The 19,874-nt window shown below is 49.0% G+C and overlaps 1 protein-coding gene across 4 annotated transcripts in view; it reads right to left on the reverse strand.

The window, feature by feature from the left end:
* Positions 1–129: 129 nt before the first annotated feature.
* OGDH (oxoglutarate dehydrogenase) overlaps positions 130–19,874 on the reverse strand; it is a 77,081-nt gene continuing 57,336 nt past the window's right edge. For all 4 annotated transcript variants that reach the window (XM_029233190.1, XM_029233189.1, XM_029233191.1 and 1 more), the window contains 13 exons: positions 15,021–15,200; positions 14,528–14,680; positions 13,728–13,830; positions 13,425–13,553; positions 12,926–13,076; positions 12,558–12,685; positions 12,211–12,389; positions 11,666–11,737; positions 10,951–11,079; positions 10,295–10,367; positions 1,660–1,823; positions 1,312–1,466; positions 130–1,214 (listed from right to left, as the gene is read on the reverse strand). In XM_029233190.1, coding sequence (XP_029089023.1) covers positions 1,094–1,214; positions 1,312–1,466; positions 1,660–1,823; positions 10,295–10,367; positions 10,951–11,079; positions 11,666–11,737; positions 12,211–12,389; positions 12,558–12,685; positions 12,926–13,076; positions 13,425–13,553; positions 13,728–13,830; positions 14,528–14,680; positions 15,021–15,200 — 1,737 coding nt within the window. In that variant the 3' untranslated portion in view covers positions 130–1,093. The remainder of the gene's footprint in view (positions 1,215–1,311; positions 1,467–1,659; positions 1,824–10,294; positions 10,368–10,950; positions 11,080–11,665; positions 11,738–12,210; positions 12,390–12,557; positions 12,686–12,925; positions 13,077–13,424; positions 13,554–13,727; positions 13,831–14,527; positions 14,681–15,020; positions 15,201–19,874) is intronic.

A 19,874-nucleotide genomic window follows, 5' to 3' on the forward strand; every position in this document is an offset into this window, starting at 1 on the left:
ATGACGGCGAGGCCAGGCGCCACCCCTGTGCTGCCCCACGGGCACGCAGGCCCTGCAGCGAGAAGGGGCTGCTTCCCAAGGCAGGGCGGAGACGCCTAGGGCGGAGCAGAAAGAATGACACCACACGGGCCCAAGGATAACTTAGTTTATGGGTCAAGCCAAATGCAATGCAAAGTTGTTTTCGTTATTTTTTTTTTTAACCAAAATAAATAAATCAGATCTGTCCCTGTGACAGGTCAGGGGAGCTGGCCCCTGGCCTAGTGCTGCCCCTCACTCCTGGCCCTCCTCTCCCCTTCGGACCAGCTTTGGCACAGCAGAGAGAAGGATGCTTCGGAGTCTCCATCATGTAGAAGGAAAGAGGAAAGGAGGTGGAACTGGAGGTTAAGGGAGGGCAGGACCCAGATGAGCAGCCTGCGCCTCGGCCCGAGAGCCCCGAGTGGCGCTTCCCGCCACGCACACCCCACGGGCCCGGGTGCCACCCAGCTCCAGGCGGGTGGAGTGTGCACGGCCCCTGTGCACGGCCCGGGACCCTCTCGAGGGGAGGAAGTGGACGCTGAGGAGAGCGGACCCGCCCTCTCTGTGCAGGTCAGTCTCGGGCCGTCTCCCACCAGCCAGCCCGCGGCAGTGCCCTCTGCTCACCGCACGGCGAGGGTCCTGACAGAGCCCTCCCACCCCACAAAGCCTCTGACCGTGGTGGCTCCTCCGAGGGGTCTGGGGCTCAGCCTGAGGAGAGGAAGCCACCCTGCTGGGTGACAGGGACCGCCAGCACAAGGGTGTGCCACATGAGGCGGGCCCTGGGGGTGATCCGGGGGTGAGGGCAGATGTGACCCTCCCAGGACTCCTGCAGGGGCTGCCTCTCCTCCCCCCCCGCTCTCCACTGCCTCCATGAAGGCTGCTCAGCTGGACAGAAGTCACAGAGCCTGGGGAGCACCTGGCCTGGGGGCAGCCAAGCACGTGGGGGAGCAGCTTAATTCCTAAGTGAGCGAGGAGGGGGCGTGTGTGGTGCAGGGACGGGCAGAGGCGCGGGCAGCGCGGAGCACTATTCTGTAGTGGAGAAGCAAGGGGCGGTCGTGAGGCGGAGCCCAGGCAGCATCTACGAGAACTTCTTGAAGGCGTCCAGGTCGAAGGCCGTGTCCAGGAGGCGCTGCAGCTCCGTGAGGTGGGTCTTCTTGTTGCCGGTGGCTGGAGCCGCTGCTGGGTCCCGGCCGGCGTACCTGAGGGGAGTGACAGTGCGCGGTGATGGCGAAGGCCCCCAAGGGGCGCGGGCCCCCTTGCCCTCCCCGGGCCCCAGCCGACTGCCCGCGACCTTACCACACAGGCTTGGCGCGGTTGATGGTGGTCCGCAGCCTGGGCTTCACGTAGTCGTAGTAGCCTTGGTTCTTGTGCTCCTCCTGGCACCAGGCCAGCTCGGCGCTGGGGTACTTCTGCACCTCCTGCAGCAGGAGGTCGAAGGGGAAGGGCGACAGCTGGGGAGAGAGAGAGGAGCTCCTGTCAGGAGAAGGTGCTCAGAGTACCGGGCGAGGCTGGTGTCCTAGAGGGGCTGGCGTCCCAGGTGAGGAGCTCAGTGACCCCTAAAGGATGTTCTGGAAACTCTGGGAGAGCTCTGGGGTCCAGACACCCAGAGGAGGAACGCCAGGACTGGGCACCACCTGCCCTCACCTGCTCGATCCTCGTGATGGCCACTTGCTCTGCCATATCCCGTGCTTTGCGCTCTCGGGTAAGATCATAGTACACTTTGCCGGTACAGAAGAGAAGTCTCTTGACGTTTTCTGGGTTTTGGGCTGCAGGGCCATCTTCTGGGATCACCCGCTGGAAGTGGGTACCTACAAGAGAATCCCCACAGCTGGGGGTCTGCTCAGGACTTGGCTGAGGGTGTCCAGGGCCCTCCCTCCACGAGGTGGGGCTGTGCCACAACTGACACCAGAACATTTAGTTTCTGAGGGTTGGGCTCTCCCCCGCTCGCCAGCCTATGACGCCCTTGCATTAATCCACACCGAGAGAGCCTAACAGGCACAGGGGGCAAGGCCAGCCTTGAGGAGCAGGGGACATCAGTTCATTCTTCAGAACGACCTATCTCAGACTTCAGGGACAACTAGGTCTAGAAGACCATCCCATGACCACTCTGCTCAGACTCCTCATGAGTTTACAAATACTAAAACTTGCCACACTGGAAACTAGAGCAAATACTCAGATGCTCACGGCCGGGACCATTCCCCTGCGAACAAGGCCAACTTCAGGAAGCTGCATTCAAAATGAGGGGTTCCCTTAATGACACATAAGCAACACACAACATGCTCACATTCACGTACACACGCAAATGCTAGGATTAGAAGGAAACTACCTTCACATGAGAAAGGCCAGATATGAGAGACCCACCGTGAACATCATACTCAATGGTGAAAGACTCAAAGCATTTTCCTAAGACACAAACAAGGCAAGGATGTCCGTTCTCACCACTTCTATTCAGCATAGCACTGGAATTTCTAGCCAGAGCAATTAGGGAAAAAAAAAAAAAAAAAAAGAACTAAGAAGTATCTAAATTGGAAAGGAACAAATAAAATTATCTGTTTGTTTTACATGTAGAAAACCCTAAAGATTCCACATACAAAAAAACCCTGTTAGAACTAATAAATGAATTCAGCAAAGTTACAGGATAGAAAATCAACACTCAGAATTCAGTTGTATTTCTATGAACAATCTGAAAGTTAAGAAAAAAAAATCCCATTCAAAACAGCATCAAATAAATAAGATTACTTAGGAATAAACTTAACCAAGAAAATGAAAGACTTGTACACTGAAAACTATAGAACATTACTGAGAGAAATTAAAGAAGATACCAATAAATGGAAAGTCATCCATGTTCATGGATTGGGAGACTTAATATTGCCATGATGTTAATATTATCAAAGCAATCTACAGATTCAACGCAATCCTTATCAAAATCCCAATGACAGGGACTTCCCTGGTGGTGCAGTGGTTAAGAATCCGCCTGCCAATGCAGGGGACGTGGGTTCGAGCCCTGGTCTGGGAAGATCCCACATGCTGTGGAGCAACTAAGCCCGTGAGCCACAACTACTGAGCCTGCGCTCTAGAGCCCGAGAGCCACAACTACTGAGCCCGCGTGCTGCAACTACGGAAGCCCATGCTCTTAGAGCCCGTGCTCCGTAACAAGAGAAGCCACCGCAATAAGAAGCCCGCTCAGCATGACGAAGAGTAGCCCCCGCTCGCCGCAATTAGAGAAAGCCCGTGTGCAGCAACAAAGACCCAACACAGCCTAAATAAATAATACATCTTAAAAAAAAAAATCCCAATGACATTTTTTCAGAAATAGAAAAGTCCACCTTAAAATTCACAGACTCCCAAAGGACCCTGAATAGCCAAAACTATCTTGAAAAAAGAAAAACAAAGCTGGAGGACTCATGCTTCCTGATTTCAAAACTTACTATAAAGCTACAAGATCAAAGTGGTACTGGCATAAAGACATATATAGACCAATGGAAGACAACAGAGAGACCAGAAATGAACCTTCACGTATATGGTCAAATGATTTTGACAAGGGAACCAAGACTATTCAATGCGGAAAGGAGAGTCTCTTCAACAAATGGTGCTGGGAAAACTGGATATCCACATGCAAATGAAGCTGTACCCTTACACCATACAGACACACTAACTCAAAATGGATTAAAGACTAAACACAAGACTGAAATTATAAAACTTAGAAGAAAACATGCGGAGATTGGTTCAAGATGGCGGAGTAGAAGGACGTGCGCTCACTCCTTCTTGTGAGCGCACCAGAATCACAACTAACTGCTGAACAGTCATCGACAGGAAGACACTGGAACTCACCAAAAAAGACACCCCACATCCAAAGACAAAGGAGAAGCCGCAATGAGATGGTAGGAGGGGCGCAATCACAGTAAAATCAAATCCCACAACCGCTGGGTAGGTGACTCACAAACTGGAGAACAATTATACCACAGAAGTCCATCCACTGGAGTGAAGGTTCTGAGACCCACATCAGGCTTCCCAACCTGGGGGTCCGGCAACGGGAGGAGGAATTCCTAGAGAATCAGACTTTGAAGGCTAGTGGGATTTGACTGCAGGACTTCGACAGGACTGGGGGAAACAGAGACTCCACTCTTGGAGGGCACACACAAAGTAGTGTGCGCATCGGGACCCAGGGGAAGGAGCAGTGACCCCACAGGAGACTGAACCAGACCTACCTGCTACTGTTGGAGGGTCTCCTGCAGAGGCAGGGTGTGGCTGTGGCTCACCGTGGGGACAAAGAAACTGGCAGAAGAAGTTCTGGGAAGTACTCCTTGGTGCCATTAGCCCCACCAAAGGGCCAGTAGGCTCCAGTGCTGGGTCACCTCAGGCCAAACAACCAACAGGGAGGGAACCCAGCCCCACCCATCAGCAGAGAAGCGGATTAAAGTTTCACTGAGTCTTCCCACCAGAGCAACACCCAGCTCTACCCACCACCAGTCCCTCCCATCAGGAGACTTGCACAAGCCTCTTAAGCAGCCTCATCCAGCAGAGGGCAGACAGCAGAAGCAAGAACAACTACAATCCTGCAGCCTGTGGAAGGAAAACCACATTCACAGAAAGACAGGCAAAATGAAAAGGCAGAGGGCTATGTACCAGATGAAGAAACAAGATAAAACCCAAGAAAAACAAATAAATGAACTGGAGATAGGCAACCTTGCAGAAAAAGAATTCAGAGTAATGATAGTGAAGATGATCCAGGACCTTGGAAAAAGAATGGAGGCAAAGATCGAGAAGATACAAGAAATGTTTACCAAAGACCTGGAAGAATTAAAGAACAAACAAACAGAGATGAACAATACAATAACTGAAATGAAAACTACACTAGAAGGAAACGATAGCAGAATGACTGAGGCAGAAGAACGGATAAGTGACTTGGAAGACAGAATGGTGGAATTCACTGCCGTGGAACAGAATAAAGAAAAAAGAATGAAAAGAAATGAAGACAGCCTAAGAGACCTCTGGGACAACATTAAACCCACCAACATTCACATTACAGGGCCCTCAGAAGGAGAAGAGAGAGAGGAAGTGCTGAGAAAATATTTGAAGAGATTATAGTCGAAAACTTCCCTAACATGGGAATGGAAATAGCCACCCAAGTCCAAGAAGCACAGAGAGGCCCAGGCAGGATAAACCCAAGGAGAAACACGTCGAGACACATAGTAATCAAAAATTAAAGACAAAGAAAAATTATTGAAAGCAACAAGGGAAAACGACAAAAAACATACAAGGGAACTCCCATAAGTTTAACAGCTGATTTCTCAGCAGAAACTCTACAAGCCAGAAGGGAGTGGCATGATATATTTAAAGCGATGAAGGGGAAGAACTTACAACCAAGATTACTCTACCCGGCAAGGATCTCATTCAGATTCGATGGAGAAATCAAAAGCTTTACAGACAAGCAAAAGCTGTGAGAATTCAGCACCAACAAACCAGCTCTACAACAAATGCTAAAGGAACTTCTCTGAGTGGGAAACACAAGAGAAGAAAAGGACCTACAAAGATAAACCCATAACAAGAAAATGGTAATAGGAACATACATATCGATAATTACCTTACACATGAATGGATTAAATACTCCAACCAAAAGACACAGGTTTTTAGACATAAGCTATGTAAAAGAGACCCACTTCAGACCTAGGAACACATACAGACTGAAAGTGAGGGGATGGAAAAAGATATTCCATGCAAAGGTAAATCAAAGAAAGCCAGAGTAGTAATACTCATATCAGATAAAATAGACTTTAAAATAAAGAATGTTACAAGAGACAACGAAGGACACTACATAATGATCAAGGGATCAGTCCAAGAAGAAGATACAACAATTATAAATATATATGCACCCAACATAGGAGCACCTCAATACATAAGGCAACTGCTAACAGCTATAAAAGAGGAAATAGACAGTAACACAATAATAGTGGGGGACTTTAACACCTCAGTTACGCCAATGGAAAGATCATCCAGACAGAAAATTAATAAGGAAACACAAGCTTTAAATGACACAGTAGACCAGATAGACTTAATTGATATTTATAGGACATTCCATCCAAAAACAGCAGATTACACTTTGTTCTCAAGTGCACATGGAACATTCTCCAGGACAGATCACATCTTGGGTCACAAATCAAGCCTCAGTAAATTTAGGAAAACTGAAATCATATCAAGCATCTTTTCCAGCCACAATGCTATGAGGTTAGAAATCAATTACAGGGAAAAAAATGTAAAAAACACAAACACATGCAGGCTAAACAATACATTATTAAATAACCAAAAGATCACTGAAGAAATCAAAGAGGAAATCAAAAAATACCTAGAGACAAATTACAATGAAAACATGACGATCCAAAACCTATGGGATGCAGCAAAAGCAGTTCTGAGAGGAACGTTTATAGCTATACAAGCCTACCTCAAGAAACAAGAAAAACCTCAAATAAACAATCTAACCTTACACCTAAAGGAACTAGAGAAAGAAGAACAAACAAAACCCAAAGTTAGTAGAAGAAAAGAAATCATAAAGATCAGAGCAGAAATAAATGAAATAGAAACAAAGAAAACAATAGCAAAGATCAATAAAACTAAAAACTGGTTCTCTGAGAAGATAAACAAAATTGATAAACCATTAGCCAGACTCATCAAGAAAAAGAGGGGGAGGACTCAAATCAATGAAATTAGAAATGAAAAAGGAGAATTTACAACGGACACCACAAAAATACAAAGCATCCTAAGAGACTACTACAAGCAGCTCTATGCCAATAAAATGGACAACCTGGAAGAAATGGACAAACTCTTAGAAAGGTATAACCTTCCAAGACTGAACCAGGAAGAAACAGAAAATATGAACAGACCAATCACAAGTAATGAAATTGAAACCTTGATTGAAAATCTTCCAACAAACAAAAGTCCAGGACCAGCTGGCTTCACAGGTGAATTCTATCAAACACTTAGAGTAGAGCTAACACCTATCCTTCTCAAACTCTTCCAAAAAATTGCAGAGGAAGGAACACTCCCAAACTCATTCTGTGAGGCCACCATCACCCTGATACCAAAATGAGACAAATGTACTACAAAAAAAGAAAATTTCAGACCGGTATCACTGATGAATATAGATGCAAAAATCCTCAACAAAATACTAGCAAACAGAATCCACCAACACATTAAAAGGATCATATACCATGATCAAGTGGGATTTATCCCAGGGATGCAAGGATTCTTCAATATACGCAAATCAATCAATGTGATACACCATATTAACAAATTGAAGAATAAAAACCATATGATCATCTCAATAGATGCAGAAAAAAGCTTTTGACAAAATTCAACACCCACTTATGATAAAAACTCTCCAGAAAGTGGGCATAGAGGGAACCTACCTCAACATAATAAAGACCATATACGACAAACCCACAGCTAACATCATTCTCAATGGTGAAAAACTGAAAGCATTTCCTCTAAGATCAGGAACAAGACAAGGTTGCCCACTCTCGCCACTACTATTCAACATGGTTTTGGAAGTCCTAGCCACGGCAATCAGAGAAAAAAGAGAAATAAAAGGAATACAAATTGGAAAAGAAGAAGTAAAACTGTCACTGTTTGCAGATGACATGATACTATACATAGAGAATCCTAAAGATGCCACCAGAAAACTACTAGAGCTAATCAATGAATTTGGTAAAGTTGCAGGATACAAAATTAATGCACAGAAATCTCTTGCATTCCTATACACTAACAATGAAAGATCAGAAAGAGACATTAAGGAAACAATCCCATTCACCATTGCAACAAAAATAATAAAATACCTAGGAATAAACCTACCTAAGGAGGCAAAAGACCTGTACTCAGAAACCTATAAGACACTGATGAAAGAAATCAAAGAGGACACAAAAAGATGGAGAGATATATACCATGTTCTTGGATTGGAAGAATCAATATTGTGAAAATGTCCATACTACCCAAAGCAATCTACAGATTCAATGCAATCCCTATCAAATTACCAACGGAATGTTTTACAGAACTAGAAAACATGAGGCAAAAGCTTCATGACATTGGGACTTCCCTGGTGGCACAGCGGTTAAGAATCCGCCTGCCAATGCAGGTGACAGGGGTTCTATCCCTGGTCTGGAAGATCCCACATGCAGCGGACCAACTAAGCCCATGTGCCACAACTACTGAGCCTGCGCTCTAGAGCTCGTGCGCTACAACTATTAAGCCCACGCGCCACAACTACTGAAGCCCATGTACCTAGAGCCTGTGCTCCACAACAAGAGAAGCCACCACAATGAGAAGCCGGTGCACCACAATGAAGAGTAGCCCCCGCTTGCTGCAACTAGAGAAAGCCTGCGTGCAGCAACGAAGACCCAATGCAGCCAAAAATAAATAAATTTATTTAAAAAGAAAAGCTTCATGACATTGAATTTGGCAGTGATTTCTTAGATGTGACTCCAAAGGCACAGACAACAACAAAAAGAAGAGAAAAAGTGGACTTCATGAAAATTTAAAAATTTTGTGCATCCAAAGACAACACACAGGGACTTCCCTGGTGGTCCAGTGGTTAAGACTCCGCAATCCCAATGCATGGGGCACGGGTTTGATCCCTGGTTGGGGAACCAGGATTCCACATGCCGTGTGGTGCAGCAAATAAACAAACAAACAAATGAACACACAAACAGGCCTGGAAAAAAAAAGACTACACACAGATCGAAGAAAATAGTTGCAAGTCACATATCTGATAAGGCATCAATATCCAGTAAACAGAGAGAAATCTTACAACCCAACAACAAAACAAACAACCCAATTAAAAAATGGGCAAGGACTTGATTAAACATTTTTCCAAAGATAACATACAGATGGCCAATAAGCACATGAAAAGACGCTCAACATCACTGATCATTAGGTTAACAAAAGTCAAAACTGCGATGAGATACTACTTCATGGTCACTAGGGTGGCTATTATGAAACAAAAACAAAAACCAAGAAAACAAAAACAGAAAACAGTAGTGTTGGCAAGAATGTAGAGAAACTGGAATCCTCCTGTATTGCTGTGAACCAGTATGGAAAATGGTATGGTATGCCTGAAAAATTACCATATGACCCAGCAATCTGCTTCTTGGTATATACCCAAAGGAATTGAAAGCAGGGTCCTGAAGAGAGATTTGTACACCCATGTTCATAGGTGTACTAATAATTTTAGCCATAATGGCTAATAATTTTAGCCATTATCCCCAATGGCTAAAATGTGGAGGTAACCCAAGTGTCCACTGACAGATGAATAGATAAGCAAAAAGTGGTATAAAAATACAACAGAACATTATTCAGCCTTAGAAACGGAGGAAATTCTGACACCTGCTACAACATGGATGAACCTTGAGGATACTGTGCTGAGTGAAATAAGCCCGTCACATAAAGACACATACTGTATGAGCCCCCTCACATGCAGCTCCTAGAACAGCCAAACCCACAGAGACAGAAAGCAGAACGGTGGGTGCCAGGGGCTGGGGAAGGAGTAGTGATGGGCGAGTTCTTCAATGGGTGCAGAGTTTCAGTTTGGGAAGATGAAAAAAGTTCTGGAGATGGACGGGGTTGATGGTTGCACAATGACGTCAATGTGTTTATTAATGCCACTGAACTGTACACTTAAAAATGGCTAAGATGGTAAATTTTATATTATGTATATTTCACCATAATAAAAAAAAAATGGGAAAAAAAACAAAGAAGGGGTTTACCTTGACCGAAGATTAAAGGGGGCTCCATGGCTGGGAGCAAGTGGGCTCCCCTGGCCCTGTAAGCCCGGGGTTGTGTGGGGCCACTGTGTGCTGTCAGCCACCTGATGTCTGCTGTCCAGGGGGAAATCTCAGTGCTGTGGGCCTCACCTCACACCACTGAGCTGCCATGTTACGTGGCAGCCCCTACCCACCGGTGCTTCTCCTCTGTCCCTGGCGGTGAGCTGCCATCAGCCCCCCAGGAGCAGTGCCCAGGCAGCAGCGTGAACTCTAACCTCAGGCTCACTTCACTGCCTCTGAAAGAGTCCTGCGGGGGTGCACCCAGGCAGGGGTCACAGACCCCAGTGGGACGCGAGACATGCTGTTTGACCAATTTGCACATGAGCTCTGACATCCAGGCTGTCGTGTTCAGTGGTCTTTACCCAACAACCAAAAAATGTGGCAAGGACCAGAGTGAGACTGACAAGGATAAGCCCCCCACAGAGTAGCAGTGAAGACCCACTCCAAATGCCCACCCCCCTCAAGCCTACCTGGAAGCATCTCATCAAAGCTGGATCTGGCCTCAGGGTGCCGCAGCAGGGACTTGGGGGTGAAGATGATTAACTGAAACACAGAAGCAGAGGCTCAGGTTCTAAGGATTCCAGAAGGAGGGCCGACAGCAAGGGGCTGCCCAGGCCTCGCCTTCAGAACAGGCATCTAATGCTGCCCTCCCAGCTCTACGGTCAGGTCAGCGGGATCCGCAGGGTAGAGGTGAAGAGAAGGAAAACAGAATGATGCGGTTTCCCCTTGTCCCCTCTCCTCCGCCCTGAGACACTGGGCATCCACTCCTCCAGGGTCTGTCCCAGCCTGCTCGGAGCCCTGGGTACCCCCTACCCTATACCTGGGGAAGACCCCTGAGCCTTTCCTGACATCCTTGCCTGTGGCCAGGGCTGTCCTGTCCCATGGGCCTGCCTGGCCCTGCACTGTGGCCGGCAGCAGCAGGGGGCATTCTCCCCTTGGACCCTTCACTCACACTCCTACTCACCCTTCCACACCTCACCAAGGAGACTGCTTCCTGGGGGCTCAGCTCTCCTCCAAGCTCAACGCACCATCTACGACCACCCGCCCACAAGTCCATCCTCCCATTGGGCTGGGGCCCTGGAGTTCTCAGGCCAGGCCTCTCTGAGCTGGGACACCCCCAACTGACCGGCTTCCGGAAGGGCAGGAGAATCTGGCGACGCAGCACATGGAAGAAGTTGCCAGGGGTGGAGCAGTTGACGACAACCCAGTTGCAATCGTACAGCTGATTTATGTCGAAGTTGGCTTCCTTAAGGTCCTGGAGCAAGGAGGGAAAGGGCCAGAGGCCAGGCGGCACTGAGCACCCCGTCGCAGGGGGCATCAAGGCAGAGGGCCTCACGGCCGCAGCCTTAGGGTGCCACAGCTCCTCCAGAGATGCACACACAGGGGGCACTGACGAGAGCTCAGCCAGCCAGCCCCACGCTCTGAATGGGATTCTCAGTCCCATGTAATCCCTATTTCTCTGAAAACTACTGCCTGGTCTGGGACAGACACAGGTTCTACCTAAAACCAATTCTGATGTTCCTTAGAAACAGAACCCCCCAAATTTCCTTTTAGCTCTTAAAATTTCACTAGAATCACCCCAGAGTTCTTTCCTCTAAACCGTTTGCCTGAATCAAAATACAGGCAGTATCACTCCTAGAAGCTTCTGCTGTAGCTTTCAGCGCCTCTGCTTTCTACAGCAGCAGGGACGACAGGAGGCAGCCCGGCACTGTCTTCTGTGCTCTAAGAAGGCCTCTCACTTTGTGGAGACCAGCAGGCTCGGGGCCCACCTGCGTCTACCGAGAGGCACAGAGCAGTCGTGCCTTCAGAGTTGCCCACAGACGCCCAGGTGCGCCACTCACCGGCAGGACATCTGGGTCGTCATTGCACATCTGCAGGAACCGCTCCGGCCTGGCGGAGGAATGCTCCGGACCCTGGAACCAGACAAACAAGTTACAGATCAGGAGCTTCCCCCTTGCTGACCGTTGCATTCAGTACATCTCTTCCTTAACCAACTTGCTCATTTTGGTCTGAAAAACACCAAACTCTCTCTTTACTGTTGGCAGTTTAATTCCTTCTCCTCCTGCACACGGAGCGTGGAGGGGGCGTTTCCACATCAGGACAGGGCCCAGCACTCCTGGTTCCTCCTGGTTTCCAAACCCGGTTCTTAAGCAAGCCCCCCACAGGGCCTGGCGGAGGAGGAGGGAAGAGAACAGGGAACACCGGAGCCTGGGAGGTCCCCGTCCGCACTGCCACTTCTCATCAGTAACGGAGCAGGAACTGCCTCTTGCCTTCCAAGGGAGGTGGGGAACACCAGCAGAGCCCGTACGGTGCCAATTTCGGGGTCAGGGTCCTAGGCAGGCCCTTCCCACGTTCTAGGTCTGCCGGGAAGGGGCGGGGGCCTCACCATGCCCTCCATGCCGTGGGGCAGCAGCAGCACGATGCCGTTCTGCCGCACCCACTTGGCTTGTCCTGGGCAGATGAACTGGTCGATGATGCACTGGGCCGTGTTGTGGAAGTCACCAAACTGGGCCTCCCAGAGGACCAGGGCGTTAGGACTGGCCATGGCAAAACCCAGCTCAAAGCCTGCAGGGCAGGAGGGAGGGAGAAGACCGGACAGGAGTCAGCTGGTGGGCGGGAAGGGGGCTGCAGGGAGGAGGGGAGAGTGGGGCAGAGGGGAGGAGGGGGAAGGGGTGGCAGGGGAAGCAGCGGGGAGGCGGCAGGGAGGAGGGCCTCGCAGGCTGGGGTGCTCACCCAGGACCCCGTACTCGGACAGCGAGCTGTTGCACACGGTGTAGGGGGCCTGGTTGGGCCAGAGGTGGTTCATGGGGATGCAGGTTCTCTTGTCCACATTCTGGTCGTGCAGCACGTGGTGGCGATGGCTGAGGGAGAACAGCACAGATTAGCGGCAGAAGCCAGCCCCGTGCACCGCCGGGGGAGCACAAAGCCCCGTTCTTAACGGAAGCGTCTAATCAGAGCAGGGAAAAGGTGCTTCTGGGTCTGAGCAATGGGATCTAATGATTTTCTCCTGGCAGGGATTTTCTTCTGGGAGAGGAACTCCAGAGCCCTTCCTTTCCATCTCCCATGCTTTGAAGGGCCCACAAGAGCACCGGGACCATTACCTAAAAGTGCCCCGCTCCACGTCCTGGCCGCTCAGCCGGATGTGGATGCCCTCCTTCAGGAGGGAGCCGAAAGCCATGTACTCCGCCAGAGCCCAGTCCACCGTCCTGTTCTTCACCAGCTCCCCACGGGTCTTCAGGATCCGGCTCAGCCCTGCAGAGACAGGGTGCTCACCAGCCGCCCGGCACACCCTCTCGGGACAAGAGCTGAGCTTCCTTCGGCCCCAGCTTTTGGGAGTCCTGACTCACCGGGAGAGTGGGGAAGGGAGCTGAGTGGAGACCAGGCCAGAGCGGCCGTGACATCCCATCCCTTCCTCCACTGCTCCGCCGGCTGAGGACCTCGCCGGGGCAGGGGTAAGGTGAGGCGAGGGCTTCCCTCATCCAGCCACCCCGGCCTTGAACGAAGCAGGGACCTAAGGTGGGCGAGGACTGGTCTCATGCTGGGACACAGTTGGCACTGGACTCGGCCCAACACTTCCAAAGGTCCTGGTGGTGCCCTTACCTCCGTGAATGGTGAAGTTCTCCACAGGCACGGAGCTGGCCACGTTCCCAATGTGCGTGAGAATATCCTCCGTCAGGCCCGTGGAGGGGCAGGTCATGCTCCTGGGCTGCCCGTCCAGGGTGAAGAAGCCTAGCAGGGAAGGGGCAAGCTGACGCACAGGTGCCACTCCTCAAGGAGCCGTGGACACGCGAGATGCTGTGCAGCGGTGGCCAGGACCGAGAGCCGAAGTCAGGGGGCCGAGTCCAGGGCCCACAGGGTGTTGTGGAGCGGGGAGGGGGCTCACTGGTGGCGTTCCTCACTCACCAGGCCAGGGGGAGTCCAACCAGTGCTTGATGTGCAAGATCTTCTCGTCCTTGGACCTGGTGAAGGCCTCCTCACAGATCTTGTCATACTTGGAGATCTCCTCCTGGAGGGTCGGGCCCGACACAGCCGTCAGGGCCGCTCTGCACAGGGCACGCCAGCCACACAGCCAGTGCGCGCCTGCACTTCCTGAGTGCAGAGTCGCTCAGACTCCACTGGCCTCCAGGCCTTCTCCTCCCAACACGCATCACCCCTGAGGTCTGTGGGAAGCTTCCGTTTTATTGTTTTCATTCCCGTAGCTGCTTCTCCACAGTTGCTGGCTGCAGATCCTGCTCTAAGTTGGAGCCCTGTCCCCGCCCACCCTCTCACCATATTCTTTCGGATGAGTTCTCATGGCTCCGAGCACAGCCCCTGAATACGCAGCCCTGCTCCACTTCTCTGTCACCCTGCACGGGCCTTCGCACTCATAACCAGCCAGAACTGACCAGGTCACAGCAGGCCCTTTACAAGCTGGATCCCTCATCAGCCTCTCGCCCTCTCACCCCTGTGCACTGGACTCTGTAAGCCAAGGAGGCCACTGCCTTGTGCCAAAGTGCTCTCAGGTCCCACCTCCCTCACGCAACTCCTCAGTAGCCTGGACTCTCCAAGAAGTTATGCACCGAAATGCTATAGTTGTAAATATTTCACGTGTTCTCACTTGGATCCTAATTACTCTGCGAAAGCGAGCATTTGCCCTGTGGTGGGCCTTCTCTATCCCTCCCTGGCTCTGGAAAGGCCCACTGGGATCAGAGCCGGGGACGCACCTCATACTCAGGCTGGTTGACCACGCCCTGCGACACCAGCACCTCGGCATACTTCTGCAGCACGGGCTTCTGCTTGCGGATCTGCTTGTACATGAGCGGCTGCGTGAACATGGGCTCGTCCATCTCGTTGTGGCCATTGCGTCGGTAACACACCTGAACACAGCCAGGAGATGCCAGCATCACGGACCACGTTGGCTGGGACCCAGGACCCACGAGGACCTGCCCCCACTTCTCCTATGTGACACCTCAGTTTACCTCTTCTAGAATTAGGGTCCTGTCTCTCACTCCTTCACTCGCTAGAATTGCTTTGACTGTCACATGAGATGAAACGAGAGTGACCTGGGGCTATCTCGGGACAGGATTCCAACTACCTTCTTCCCCAGGTCAGGTCACCCAGGCCAAAGATGCAGGAGCCCTCAGGAGGGGCAGTGAGGTGCCCTGGCTCTAGGGAGCCCTGACCCCTCTCTTCAGGACACGGGCTAAGGTCACTCACCAGGTCCACCACCACGTCCTTGTGGAAGGTGCTCCTCCACTCGGCTGCCACCTTGCACACGTACATGACTGCCTCCGGGTCATCCGCATTCACGTGGAAAATGGGGGCATTCACGACTCGGGCCACATCGGTGGGGTAGGGTGAGGAGCGGGCCATGCGTGGGTCGGTGGTGAAGCCGATCTGCAAGAGACAGGCAGCTTGGCCAGGGGGCTTGGGCAAGCTGCTGAGCATGGGTGGGGCAGAGGTGGGGCGGGGCAGAGCAGGCCCACCCTCCAGGCCAATGGCAGGGTGGAACCAGGACAGGGGGTGGAGCCGAGGGCAGGGCAGGATAAGAGGGCAGGGCAGGAGCAGGAATGTATGTGTCTGAGGGTGAGGGCGGGGCTAACGGCAGGCAGGGTGGAGCCTGAAGGCCACTTGCTGGAGGCCACTTGGCTGCCCTAGGCCTACTCTAAGACAGTTCCCAAAGGCTATTTTTTTTTAATTGTTTTTTTTTTTCCTATTCTGCTAACAAAATTCATACATGTTCAAGTTTGGAAGACAGTTTAATGAAAAATTAAACAAAGTCACTATATTCTACCAGGTGTAAATATTTTGATGTTTTCCTTTCCAGATGATTTTCTTTGCATGCATACACATGAAATATAAATACAAAATTTCAGATCCTATCATTTCTGTAGTTTTGCACTTTGGTCACTTAACATTGGCATTTTTTTCTTTGAAAAGAAAATTAAAGGCCTCACCACTTAGATGTACTAAAACTTAATCATATATTCGTAATTTTATAACCTGCATTTAACATTTATTTTCATGGGGACTTCCCTGGTGGTCCAGTGGTAAAGAATCCGCCTTCCAGTGCAGGGGATGTAGGTTCGTTCCCTGGTCGGAGAACTAAGATCCCACGTGCTGCGGGGCAACTAAGCCCGCGAGCCACAACTACTGAGCTCGCGCGCCTCAGCGAGAGAGCCTGCGTGCCACAAACTACAGAGCCCACGTGCCACAACTAGAGAGAGAAAACCCACACGCCACAACTAGAGAGGAGCCCGCATGCCACAACAAAAGATCCCGCATGCCACAGCTAAGACCTGACGCAACCAAAAAAATAAAAAGGAAAATAAAGAAAACAAATACCGAAAATTTATTTTTATGGACTACTTCAAACATATAGAAAGTATGATAATACTATAATGATCACCCATGAACTCACAAGCCAAAATGAACAAATCTTAACAGTTCCAGGACTTTTTATACATTTCTGCTACAGCTGGCCCACACACAGAGAGCACGGCCCTGAAAGTGGAGGACATAGTTTCTACGTGTTGCAATATGTATTCCATGTGTCCATAAACAATATATGGTATCTTCTTAGGCTTATTGTTCACTAAAATTGTGATATCATTCAGACTTATGGAAAAGTTGAAAGCATACAGAGAACTCCCACACAGTCTTTACTCAGGTTCACCAACTGTTGCCATTTTGCCCCTTTTCTTATTCATGCTCTTTCCATTACACACGCACGCACACACACACATTTTTCCTAAACCATTTGCAGGTAAGTAGTAGACGTCCCTATTCCCTAAAACATGGACATTTCATTACCAGCCAGAGTGCAGTTCTCGGCCCAAGCAATTCAATATTACAGAATACCGTTATCTGACCCTCAGTAGACACATTCCACCAATTGTCCTAACGATACCCAGTCTTTCTTGCCTCAGTCCCATATCCAATCCAGCACATCACCCTGCATTAGTTGTCACCTCTCTCTAGTCCCCTTTAATCTTGAAGCCTTCTTGCTTTTCTTGGGTTTTCATAGCACTGACATTTTGGAAGAGTATTTCCATGTCTTTTAAACCATAGAGATATACAGTCTATGTACCTTACATATGGTGTCATACTCTATATGCTGTGCAAATCCTTTGCAACTTGCTTTCTGTTCAATATTTATATTCATGGTTCATCCAGGTTGAAACATGTACCTCTACTTCCTGTAGTAGAGCTTAGTGAAATCTAAGTACTGAATAGTATATACCACAGTTCATTTATCCATTCTCCTGTTGTTGGACATTTAGTTGTTTCCAACTTGTGGTTAATACACTGTTACTGTACACATTCTTACGGAGGTTTTCTCCAGCAAGCACTGAGTTTCTCTGCAGTACTCCTAAGAAGGGAAAACTAAGCCACAGGGTCAGAACATTGCACCTAAATACCATCGAGTGCTCTCCAAAGTGGTTGTACCACTCACCCTCCTACTAGCAGCATGAGTAACCTGCATTTACACTCACCATGTTGTGACCGTTTCCCCAGGATATTAAATATTTTAATGATTATATAATACTGCTTCCTACGGCTTTGCCAAAATTTATACAAAGACTCTTTGGTTTTTATAAACATTCTTTTTTGTTTTTAACTTTTCCCTGAAAAATCTTTTCTTAAAAAAATAAATTTATTTATTTATTTTTGGCTGCATCGGGTCTTCGTTGCTGTGCATGGGCTTCCTTTAGTTGCGTCAAGCAGGCGCTACTCTTCGTTGCACTGCACGGGCTTCTCATTGTGGCGGCTTCTCTTGTTGCAGAGCATGGGCTCTAGGTGCACGGGCTTCAGTAGTTGTGGCCCGTGGGCTCTAGAGTGCAGGCTCAGTAGTTGTGGCGCACGGGCTTAGTTGCTCCGTGGCATGTGGGATCTTCCCTGACCAGGGCTCGAACCCGTGTCCCTGCATTGGCAGGCAGATTCTTAACTACTGCGCCACCAGGAAAGCCCGATAAACATTTTTTTTTAGTAAGTTTTTTTGTTTTTTGTTTTTAAAATTTATTTTATTTTTATTTTTGGCCGCTTTGGGTATTCGTTGCTGCGTCCCGGCTTTCTTTAGTTGTGGTGAGTGGGGGCCACTCTTCATTGTGGTGCGTAGGCTTTTTATTGCGGTGGCTTCTCTTGCCGTGGAGCACAGGCTCTAGGCACACGGGCTTTGGTAGTTGTGGCACACGGGCTCAGTAGTTGTGGCTCGCAGGCTCTAGAGCGCAGGCTCAGCAGTTGTTGCACACAGGCTTAGTTACTCCGCAGCATGTGGGAATCTTCCCGGACCAGGGCTTGAACCCATGTCCCCTGCATTGGCAGGCGGATTCTTAACCACTGCACCACCAGGGAAGCCCCCCCCACCCCGCCCATAAACATTCTTATACAAAAGCATTTAGCAACTGATGGCTTCCTTAGAAGAAACATTCAGAATAGGAAATACTACGTGTGTCCTTAGAGAAACAAGAGCCTCAGCAAAGCACATCTTTCCTTTCCTGCTACAGATCTTACTGGCCCCATGTCATGATTGATGTTATCAAAAACAGTAAAAAGATTTAAGAAAACATTAGCAAAACTGTAGTTCTTACAGAAGTCTGAGAATTCTTTCTTTCTTTATGATGAATTGCTCTTACATAAACTCCTTTATTACACTGACTAAAGAAAAGATTAGAAATAGTCACAAACTGATGAGAACATTGAAAAAAGATGTACCAGGGAGAATTCTGATGAGCACTTACAGAGAACCTTGATCAATCCCATGGTCCATCTGGGTCTGGGTCTCCCCATAGGGAAATGAGGGTAGGGACCAGGTAAGACAGTGATCATAATATGAACCTTACAGCTAGAACACCACAGAAAGTGAACTGCTTCGAAGTTTTGAGACCTCAGTCCCCCAGCTGCCCTCCCCAATATCCACCACTGTTACCGACTTCATTTTTCTTATTTTATTTTTTAAAAATATGTATTTATTTATTTGGCTGTGCCGGGTCTTAGTTGTGGCATGCAGGATCTAGTTCCCTGACTAGGGATTAAACCCAGGCCTCCTGCACTGGGAGCTCGGAGTCTTAATCACTGGACCATCAAGGAAGTCCCTGACTTCTTCATCTTTAAACACATATGGTGGGTGTACGCATACCCACCCACTCACACACACACACAGAGATGCAGCTATACTCCACGTTCTGCTCTGCACTTCTTTTCCCCACTTAACGTACCTTATAGTTCATTTCAACAGTATATATAGATCCTACTCTCTCAAATGGTTTTATTACACTGCAGTTGCAGTTAACTTACATTAGTGCTTATTTATGGGCCAGGCACTATTCTGAGCACTTTATGTATATTAATTTATATGTATTAATTCATTTAAGCCTTGTAACACACGGATGGATACATCATAAACTACTTAACCAGCTCCCTACTGATGTAGTGGTAGAAATTCTGGTTTCTAGTCTTGCTGCAGCAGTCATAGCTTCCCCACAATGCCCCTCCATATTATTTACTTATTTCAGTTTTGTACATTTATTTTTTCTTCCAGTTTTATTAAGGTATTAATTGTGCAGCAGTGACATATATATTATGTACATATAATATATATATATATATATATTTTGGGCCACACTGTGTGTCTTGCAGGATCTTAGTTCCCTGACCAGGGATCAAACCCTGGCCCTGGCAGTGAAAGCACCGAGTCCTAACCACTGGACAGCCTGGGAATTCCCCAAGTGATATCTTTAAAGAAGACATTTGGGAGTGAGTGTAGTAGTAGGAAAACCCCACAAAGTGGAACTGCTGGGTTTGAGAGCCAGAGGGGACGTGAGAGGCAAATGGTCTATCCTGGTTGGAGCCCTGTTTCCTTCAACCCTGCAGCTCTGTCCCTGGCTGTCCCCATCCACGCCACTACCCCTGCTCCCACATGTGCTGGGCGCTCTGCAGCTTTCAGGGCTACCGCGTCAACCTGCCAATGCAGCTGGGTGGGCCTGAAGGCCCCAGATTTGGCTAACTAAGGCCCTCACCCAACCCGGACTCTGCACCTTCTTCCCTGTCCCGTTTTCAGTGTCTTCCCCA

This window comes from Monodon monoceros, unplaced genomic scaffold, assembly GCF_005190385.1.
Source record: "Monodon monoceros isolate NGI ecotype Baffin Bay Population unplaced genomic scaffold, NGI_Narwhal_1 Super_Scaffold_2, whole genome shotgun sequence".
In the NCBI taxonomy this organism is placed as follows: Eukaryota; Metazoa; Chordata; class Mammalia; order Artiodactyla; family Monodontidae; genus Monodon; species Monodon monoceros.